This window comes from Notothenia coriiceps, unplaced genomic scaffold (genome assembly GCF_000735185.1).
Source record: "Notothenia coriiceps isolate Sejong01 unplaced genomic scaffold, NC01 NC01_scaffold00011542, whole genome shotgun sequence".
Lineage (NCBI taxonomy): Eukaryota > Metazoa > Chordata > Actinopteri > Perciformes > Nototheniidae > Notothenia > Notothenia coriiceps.
Genome location: NW_011344243.1, coordinates 44,986 through 55,031, shown reverse-complemented (window position 1 = coordinate 55,031; position 10,046 = coordinate 44,986). Strand labels below are relative to the sequence as shown.

Genomic DNA, 10,046 nt, shown 5'->3' with positions numbered 1-10,046 from the left:
AGGGTTATGGCTCCAGCATTATTAGAGCTGAGCTCCTCGTGGGACTTGACTGAAGATGTATGCTATGCTTCTTTAAAGAGTCACAAGAGGAGAAAAATGTGAGGGGCATTGTCTTTCTCTAGATGAAAAATACCCTCAGGAAGTTTCTTTTTCTTCCATCAACTGAAGGAAATACACAGTGATATCTAGGCTTCCTATGATGCTGGGCTTTTGGTGAGGTTGTTTGGTCTAGGTATTGCATGTACTGTATGTGGAAACAAGGTGAGCCGCAGAACAGTACCCAAGACACTGAAAGTAGAATCAATTGAATATGATGATTGGCAATTCCTCTATACAGTCCCAGGATAATTATACAATATTTTAATCAAGTTTTATCCTTAATAGTACAGTAGCCTACAATTGATACAAAATGATCAAATGTGGAGGATTGTCTATTAACTTGAACATACTTGATTGAAATTCAGTTTTTCACAGTCCCAGCATAATTATACAATATTTTAATCAAGTTTTAAAATCCTTAACAGTACATTACCGTTTTAATTAAAATAATATAATGTGGATGATTGTCTATTACATTTATTTTGTATTTTTGTATTTTATTATATGTTGCATTGTTGGAGGAGCTCAGGTCAGAAGAATTTCATTGCCATTTCACTGTAGCTTTGTGCACAATAAAGCCTTTGCATTTTAATTTGAATAACATACTGTTTTCCCAGATATAACCTGGTTAACATTTCACAGATCAAGTTTAGAAACGTCAAACTTTATTCCATATTAGTCAGTGCTGTGCATCAGCTCTGTGAAACCACCCAAGAACACTTCCCTGTTGCATAGGATGGTGGCACCAAAGTTCAGCAATAACCTGGCTGCCTCTCTGCAGTCGGAGAGTCTCCTTTTAGCCGCCACAGCACAGCAGCTCTCAGGGAGAGAGGAGCAGGAGGCTGCTCCGTCACGTGCTCAATAAATGAGATTTGTGGAGGGACGTTCCGCCGAGCTGCCCCTCACTGTTTGGTTCAGTCAGCGTGCTGCAGCAGTGTGTGTGCCCCCACACTCACAGACAGCACAGTTCAAAACACAGTTGATGCGGATAAGTTGATAACCTCTACTACCAGAAGAGGACGCTGGGAAAGTTTTACACCGTTAAAGTTTGACTTGTAATCTTTTCGTCTGGGTAGAACTCGGAATTTCGCAAGGTCCAAACGAATTGGGCACAACGAGGGGGGATCTCAACAGCCACTGGCAAAGGATACAAGTTTTGAAATGGATGTATGTTTCACTTTGGACTTCAAAAGGGACTACTGAGAAGTCTCTGGATCTGCCTCGGAACTCGGCTTAAAAACATATTGAATAAAGCAGAGCAACAGATGAGTGTGAGTATCCACCACGGCATGTCACAGATCTGCTCACTCCAAAAGTAACGTAATGCGTTCAAGTTATCCATCAGCACAGCTCATTGATAACAAGACCTTTTATTTGCATTTGTTTAATGTTTAAAACATGTACAACTCACTGGCTGATCCCTGCCTGACTGGTGGAAAGATATGTAAAACTCATACGACGTCTACTTTTTTGCAGACAGTTTTTCAGGTGATTCATGCTCAGCCTTCTAGCAGTTGGGCATAGTTATTGTATTCGGTGTTGCAACCTCGCCCATTTACCTTTATTTATTTTTGAATAAACTCGTTAAACAAAGTTGATTTAAAGAAACGGTGTCAATGTAGCACACTATACATGTCATTGAAGTGCTGGTGGCAAGCTTTCATCTTCACCTCTACATGCAAACTGCTCAAAAAGGACATTATTTAAGTTTGAGAATAATTGTACTTCGACTTGTGTATTAATTATGACTTCTGTGATCTGTGTAACTGCCCAGAACAAGCTCAGCTTATGCGCCTACTTTAGAGAGCAGCCAAACATTAAACTATATATCAGTCATTGCAGTTAAAAAAAACTCCTCTGAGACATTCCTCTCAAATTGGTCAACCTATGGAGTTATTTCATTGTCCTCCAAGTGCTGCTGCTGTCGCCGCTGAGACTTCGTGCCCCCCCCCCTCTTCCTCCAGTGGAACACATACCAAATGATCCCCCCGATGTCTGCACAGTGATTGTGTTAGCATACTTGTGTTCATTGACCGTGAATAGGTGTTCCTTTCCCTCAATTAATACCTTAATTAAGTCTCCACTGGGTTCCATCACCGCGCACTTTAGTTGTGAGTGTGGTGGTTGCCATGGTGCTGCAACGTAATTATGCAGCCTTTTTTTTTTTTTTACTTCAGACACAGAGTGCAGGCTCCTCCTCTCCATTTGACTCCCCACCAGTCATCAGTTTAAGGAGGATGGCAGACTCCTGCTTTAACTTTAATTTGAGTGTCACCTCTACAATTATTCAATTATATTGTCAGGCAGTGGATTGCAGTGATTGTCAGTTTTTCCCATACAAACATCGGTCCAATCATCCATCCATATGCTTAGTTTTTAGTCAGTTTGCCATCAACAAGGTATTTCCTTAATGGAACATTATTCTAATGTGTTAGGACTGTTGAGTATTTAATTATAAAAAAAAATTGCAGAGGGATAAAACCACAAAAATGAGGACCTCCACAGCTTTTATAACAAATCAAGGATTATGTCATAAAACCTTGGTGAAGTGCATGAAGTAATCATTTCACCAGTCTCTTCTTTGTAGCGTGCATATGCTGTTGATGAAGCTATTGTTCCAGACTCCTAAAAAGAAATAAAAAACACAATGAATGTTTCTCACAGGACGACCACACCAACACCACCCAGAGAGTTTCTTACTGCCTTACATTTCTGAAAAATTGCCTGGATGCAGTCACTGTGGTTTGACTCATCTCCTTGCAGTGTCGTCATGAGTAAAACAAGTCATGTGTGCGTCAACCATGGTGTTTGAGTGTGTTGTTCCAGAAGGCTATCCTCTCCATGTTTGTTTTTAAATGTTACCAGATGCCACGTTGCCTCTGCTGAACAGGAAACTTTTCCGAATCCTCTAAAATTAAAAAAGAAAATGAAATCACTCATGTCTTCCCTGAGATGTATGAGACTGTCAACATATAAGGTGAACTTCAACCTTAGTAATGTTGTCTAAGCTCTCCTTGCACCCTGCTACTGTAACTCCATGCACATGTGTTTTTAATGATGCAACTACTGGTACCCCCATCGCAATATCAGATGGTGTCATCTTCAAAGACATAAGGTGTGTGTTTTTTGTTTATCTGGAACATCTTATACAAACAGCTGAACTAACCCATGCTGCTCTTGCTGTGGGAAAGAGATGTTCCTCCTTGTCACAGACACTTGGGAACCTCAAAACCCCTGGAAACCTTCATCTTGTCGTGAAAAAGGAGCCTGTGTGTTTTTTCCCAATAGCGCGTTTGTTATGGTCAGGAAGTGCATGTGTATCTGAAGCCTGTGATGGCTTTTCCTGGCCTTTTTTTTTTACATGCCGAGGGACGGACGTTTCAAAGAGTAATGCAGGGCACAGAAATGCGGCACTTGTGAGAAATAGTGTGGCAAACTTCCAGGCCTTTTTGAGTTTGCTTTGTGCTAAGCCTGTCATCCTCATGTCCAGTCAATCTGCAGTTCTGTCTGTGGTTTCCATTATGGCTCCATTTAGCCTCAGGCAGCCTGGCATGTTCTCGAACCCTCAGAAGTTTTGTTTGAGTTAACTGGAATCGTGACATGGAATTAGAATCTCATTTTACATAGTCCTTCACAATAGTCGTCCCTCTTGTCCTGTTAGTGTTGAAAATGTTTTGATTGTGTTTATTATAGTGGTGCAGCTGAAGTACTCTAAAACTTGAAGAAAATGAGATACCAGTATTTGGTGTTATCCCTTTTGGATCAGGTATGTTGGATCAGTAAAGCACCCGATCGAACACAGAAGAGAATATATCTCAATATTGTGGATGATTGTAATAAGATCAGTGTTTCCCCTAGGATGGAGTCATAGCAGCGGTGCTAAGGCGGTAAAGCGGTGCTAAGGCAGCTAAATGTGAGCGCGGAACGCGTGGAATTATTTTGTACGTGCAAAGTGCTTTCCGCCAATATGGTTCTATGTGTCTGCCAGCACAAGAAAGGCTCTTGAGGCCTAGTATATACAGTGGCAATGTCTCAAGATTTAGCAAAATACACCTTTATTGAACAGACAGTAACACAAATACTACAAATCCACATAAGAAACAATCAAAAATCTAAAAGGGTCGCTGCTATTTGTAGGGAGAAGATGTTAACCGAAGAAAAATATTTCACGATTATTGAATATCTCCGTGGTATTTAAGATGAAATTATATCAGTTGGCTAGTTCTGTGATCTGAGGCAATTTCACTGATATTTCATTATGATGATAAACAGCTCTTCAACTCTTCATGGGGAAATAGCATATTTGTTTTTTATGAGAGGTTTGGCATTCTTTTATATAATGTAGGTCTTGGCTAATGAAGGGTAAGCCACTGTTTATTCAGATGTATCGTCTATTGTCTGTTTTGCCAAACCAAAGGTATGCTTTTCTTGGTCTTGTAGGGAAAAAAGAGAAATATTACTCCTTTTTAGAATAGTGTAAAATAAACCAGCAAATTCATTTCGGCGAATACAAAATAAATGCCTCACACATTTTGCCAAACATGATGGAGCCCACAGTGGAGAAATACAAATTCAGCCATGATGTGCCAAACATTTGCTGCTGCCAGGGATTTCGATGCTGATTCCAGTCATGCTACTAAAGTGCCCAGAATGATATCTTGTGTATTCTAAACAGAGGTTTCATTGTGTATGTAAATCCTAGAAACCTTGGATTTGGTTGCTTGACTTGGTTTAGAGGATTCAAAGAAAGTGGGTCAATGCTATAGTTACTGCTAACAATGAGGTATACATGCCATGTAACACGTGCTGGTTTTAGAAAATAATTACCTCAGTGAAACTTTTTCAAAAGTGTGCAAATAAAATATTCCAGAGACTTGACTGCAGGTACATTTTATTTAATGGTTCAACAGCGTCAACTTTACAAAACTCTTTGCTGAGGTTTGACTAACAGCATGAGGGACCCACCGTGGTCTTGGACAATGATGCAAGGAAAACATCTGAATCCAAGCCACAATGGGATTGGCTTACTAAATGAGACAGCTTTCAACCATCAGCAGCTATTTTAACTAGTTTTTTTCCAGATTGCTTTCCCTGAAGCTTAACGCACGAATGAGTTGTTAACCTTCTTATATCCTGACTGCTAACAGTGGCCACAAACATTCAGACTGAAACTCTCAGTCATGGAGGCATATGGGCAGTATTTGTTATGTATTTGGTGAATTTCTTAGCTTTAAAGTACAGACCTTTCTCTTAAGCTTTAAACTCAGTCTTTTAAAACCATATGTCCTTCTTCGCCTGGTATTGTGCAATTAGCCTACCCAACTGCATCTGCTACATCCATTAGGCTGCTCCGCTCTGCAGAGGTCCTCCACTGTAGCTCAACCAGAGAGTGCATTATTTCAGTTGTGGCATTTGGACAAAAATTCTGGCCTTGAAAAGCTATCCTTTGTGCTTTGGAGAAAGCGTTGTAAACGTGCATCCCCAGTGTTGAAGTAAAGTAAATCAATACTGAGACTTTAAAGTTCAAGTGCTGTCAAGATTTTCAGGCTGTCATGGATGTGCTTATTTTCTGGCTGAGAACAGCACTTACAGAGTAAACCAAAGTAAGGTATACAATTGAGTGTAGAGCTTGCCTCTGAGGTCCTGTAAATGTATGAATTTGAATATGGATTAGGTAACTACTGCAGCAAATTGATACTGAGATTATTCGTATTCCCTAACTGTTAAGTAATATTAAACTAGTAAAACATAAAATTGTTCACAGCACACATTTTCGTGTACTACATCCAAATGCCCAAAGGTTTCTCTCACTTAGTTGAATTCAAACCAATCGATATGTTTAAGTTAGCATTGTGTGCACGCCCGGCAGACTGAAATTAGCTCCAGGATCTTGTGTGCTTATGGCCAACTTCCAGCAGCCCTCAATTACAATGCTGCAGAGCCAGAAAAAGGGAGAGAGGTAGACTGCATGGAGCCTTTCAACTCTGCTCTGTCACTCAAACACACTGTCACCACCGTGGCTGAGACAGATTGCAATACTGCATTCAGGGACAAATGGGAGGCATTCAGTGAACCCACACACGTTTCCTTGCAGGTAACAGTTGAACCACTGGGGGGAGCCTTGAAGAGCTTTCACCAGACACATAATTCCAAGTAATGTAATACAGTAAAATGTGCTTCTGTATATATTTCAACAATATCAAAGCTAACCTTACTTTTCAAACAAGTCAAAGTAGTTATGGATATCACAACTTACAGTAAGACAGAACCACAGACAATTGGAAGCAGCTCTCTTTATTTAATGAAAAAGACACAATTGCCAGACTCTTGGTGGTTTTGGATTATTCTCCAGATGGTCCCAACCTCGTTGCATAATTTCTACATTGATCCAAAGTGTCTCTCTGTCTCAATTACAAATGCAGCGTCTATTGTTTATGCAAGGCTTCTAACACCTTTGCTACCTTTTTAAATATTAACTTTTTCACCAGTTGATTTAACACACGATTCATGAATTTGACGCTCAGATGTATTGAAAGACAGATATGTTTACTTAGGAAGAGTTATACATTTGAAATGGTTCTTATATGAGTGTTTCAGAACGGCTCACTCTGAGAGCCAAATGTGGTAGCACACATGAATATTAAATGCAGGACCTACACGAGAGGGTACTGCTATGGTGAACCCACTGCATAACGATTCCTGCATCATTTTAATTAGAGTTGAATAGCCACAGCCAAGATTCCCCATCTGATGTAGTGGTCTGTGGCTTTGATGTTTCTCTAGCAAAGGAGAGCTTTCTGGTATGTAGGAGGAACAAGGTGTTGACTTATTAGGTGATTGAAGAAGTGTAGGAAAATGTTATGTGTAGTGTATATTGTACTGCATGTCCTGTGGTTTGGAAAAGAGCCCATAAAACATATGGGAAAGTGTATAACGCACATACTTGTTTTTTTTAAACCAAAGTACTCTGTATTTTTACACAGAAATAATACACCTTTTCTTCCTTTTTGCTGTTATTAGGTTTTGATATTGCTCAGCTTTTCCTTTTTTTTGTGTCTCCAGGTTTAAAAAGAAGGAACCAAAATGAAGACGGCTGCCAAGGGTCTTGGGAAGTCTGTAATGGACCACTCACACAATGAGGGTTGGTGGAACAGGAGGATAGTGATAATGGTGTATATGGTCTTACAGCTCATTACAGTCCATTCCCCTGGGGTCACGGGGACCCTTGAGCTACAGCTCGACGAAGAACAGCCAGCAGGCACAATTGTAGGGGACATCAGTGCTGGACTTCCACCTGGCATCACAGCATCCCTGTACTTTATCTCAGACCATGAAGGCACTGGAGTGGGTAGTGATTTGGACATAGATGAGAGCACAGGCATTATTAAAACCGCAAAAGTTCTGGACAGGGAACTGAGGGATAGATACAACTTCATTGCAGTCACTATGACAGGTGTGACTGTGGAGGTGACCATCAACGTGAATGACATAAATGACCATGCTCCAACGTTCCCCAGGAAACAGGCCACCTTTAAAATCCCTGAGCAAACAGCCATCGGCACCAGGTTTCCTCTTGAGCCAGCTATGGATGCTGATAAAGGCCAGCTTACAACACAGGGTTACCTAATTAAAGATGGAAATGTTGGCCAGGCATTCACTTTGGAGACCAGGAGGGGAAGCAATGAGGTTCTCTATCTTGACTTGGTGGTCAATGCCATTCTTGACAGAGAGAAAAGGTCCACCTTTACTTTATCTCTAGAGGCTTTTGACGGTGGTTCCCCCAAAAGGAGTGATCAGATGACATTAGATATTACTGTCCAAGACATAAATGACAACGCTCCCATTTTCAACCAGAGCCGCTACCATGCCATAATATCAGAGAACCTTCAGCCAGGAAGCAACATCCTGCAGGTGTTTGCCACAGATGCTGATGAAGGAGACAACGGAATAGTGCTGTATGAAATCAACAGGAGACAAAGCGACCCGGACCGCTACTTTGTCATTGACTCTCGCACCGGCGTCATCACACTCAACAAGCCGCTCGACTTTGAGATGAGGAGAGTCCACGAGCTGGTAGTCCAGGCGCAAGACAATGCAACCCAACCGGAGGTAACCAATGCCTTCGTCACCATCCACGTCAGAGACTACAACGATAACCAACCCACCATGACCATCATCTTTCTCAGTGAGGATGGATCTCCCAGAATCTCAGAGGGTGCACAGCCAGGCCAGTTTGTAGCCAGGATCTCAGTCACTGACCCAGACTACGGAGAGTATGCCAACGTCAACGTGTCACTAGAGGGAGGAGATGGAAAGTTTGCCCTGACCACTAAGGATAGCATCATCTATCTGATCTGTGTGGACCAGATTCTGGACAGAGAGGAGAGGGACACCTACGAGCTGAGGGTGATGGCAACAGACTCGGGCACTCCTCCTCTCAGGGCCGAGTCCTCCTTCATCATCCAGGTGATTGACGTCAATGACAATCCTCCTCTGTTTGACCAGCCAGTGTACAGGCAGGTGATCCCTGAATTGGTGTTTCCAGGGAGCTTTGTGCTACAGGTGACGGCTAGAGACAAAGACCAGGGGCCCAATGGGGACATTAACTATAGCATCCTGCGAGACCAAGGTGCTTACTCCAACTGGTTCAGTATAGACTCTGTTACAGGGATTATCACTACTCTCTCCCAGCTGGATTATGAAAAGAACCCCAATCCCAGTATAACTGTATTGGCTTCAGATGGAGGAAAACCACCTCTATCCTCTTCTGCTGTGGTAAACATTGTACTTCAGGATATAAATGACAATGAGCCAGTTTTCGAGAAGAATTTCTACAATGTGTCCATCAAAGAGAACACATCTCCAGGGACCTGCATTCTTGAGGTAGGACATTTACAGATTTATTTCATTAAAAGTTTCTGGATTTGTACTACGCACTCCCACACTTCTGCACTGAGATCATGCATAAGTCTGATCTCAACTTGAGGGCAGTTGTGAAAAGCATAAGAAATGGGAATTTTATAAGGTAAATAGAGGAGAAATGTGTCATCCTTTGCTGATTCCTTTCATTCCTCTATGAATAGTTATTTCTTCATAGTAAAGCTGTTTAAATTGGACTGCCTTAGTGAGAATTTACCTGCGGTTTTAGGCCAAGATGATCTCCTCTTTGGCTGTCCTCCCCTTCACCTCTCAAAAGGTTTCCAGGGTAACAGAGGCAGTGTAAAGTCCTCTGTCAGCATGGGCACAAAGGGGTTTTCACATATTCACAGACAGAGACAAATTCAGGGCTTTATCCAAAGAAATAGAAGTCACTTCACTCTGAAAAGGCACCTTAATTAGGCTAGTTGAGCGTGAGAAAAAGTGGCTATAGAGGACAAATTACAGCCCACCCAGTGATGGCAGTCCTCTGTCATTAAATCATTGTTTCTTCAAGTTGTTTTTGGCTATCGTATCAAAAAGACAGCTCTTGCAAAAAAGATTACTAATCAGTCATTTAAATCATTCAAGTGATTCCTCAAGTCAGAAAGCTTTTTCTTTTCTTTTTACAAGTATAGACTTTCCTACTAATCCGATTTCCCAAGTGTCTGCAGTAGTATGGCATGGATCAAGGAGTTGGACACAGAGTGCAGTCCAGACAGAGGGCCTAGCAGACGGGATCTTGGCCCAGGGTTTGGCCTTGGGAGAGGGAGGGGTGATGGGAGACTATGGCCTTACCGCGGTTCCTGGCTGCAATGCAAACATAGAATCGACGAGAGCTTCTGGTGGGAGGTCCCATAATTATGAATCACAGGGACCACAACGATTAGGAGAAAGGGAAACATACTAAAATGTATTATGGAATTTGGAAACCAAACCAAAGAATAATTAAAAAATGTATGTTTTGGAGAACTGTAAAGCTCTAAGATCATTCTTTCCAATGTGGGTTGAAGTCCATGTTTTCTCAAAAT

The 10,046-nt window shown here is 41.6% G+C and overlaps 1 protein-coding gene across 1 annotated transcript; it reads left to right on the top strand.

Annotated features, from left to right (window-relative positions):
* Positions 1–1,039: 1,039 nt before the first annotated feature.
* LOC104946755 (protocadherin-16-like) lies at positions 1,040–9,717 on the top strand. Its single transcript, XM_010772639.1, has 3 exons — positions 1,040–1,370; positions 7,162–8,982; positions 9,654–9,717. The coding sequence occupies exons 2-3, from the start codon at positions 7,183–7,185 to the stop codon at positions 9,690–9,692; spliced, it is 1,839 nt and encodes a 612-aa protein (XP_010770941.1). The 5' UTR covers positions 1,040–1,370; positions 7,162–7,182; the 3' UTR covers positions 9,693–9,717.
* Positions 9,718–10,046: the final 329 nt, after the last annotated feature.

Bases quoted from the DNA above. Each gene is read 5' to 3' on its own strand.
- LOC104946755 (XM_010772639.1), top strand. From the start codon at position 7,183: ATGAAGACGGCTGCCAAGGGTCTTGGGAAGTCTGTAATGGACCACTCA. The intron at 8,983-9,653 runs GTAGGACATTTA...TTACAAGTATAG, and splicing joins CAGGGACCTGCATTCTTGAG to ACTTTCCTACTAATCCGATT.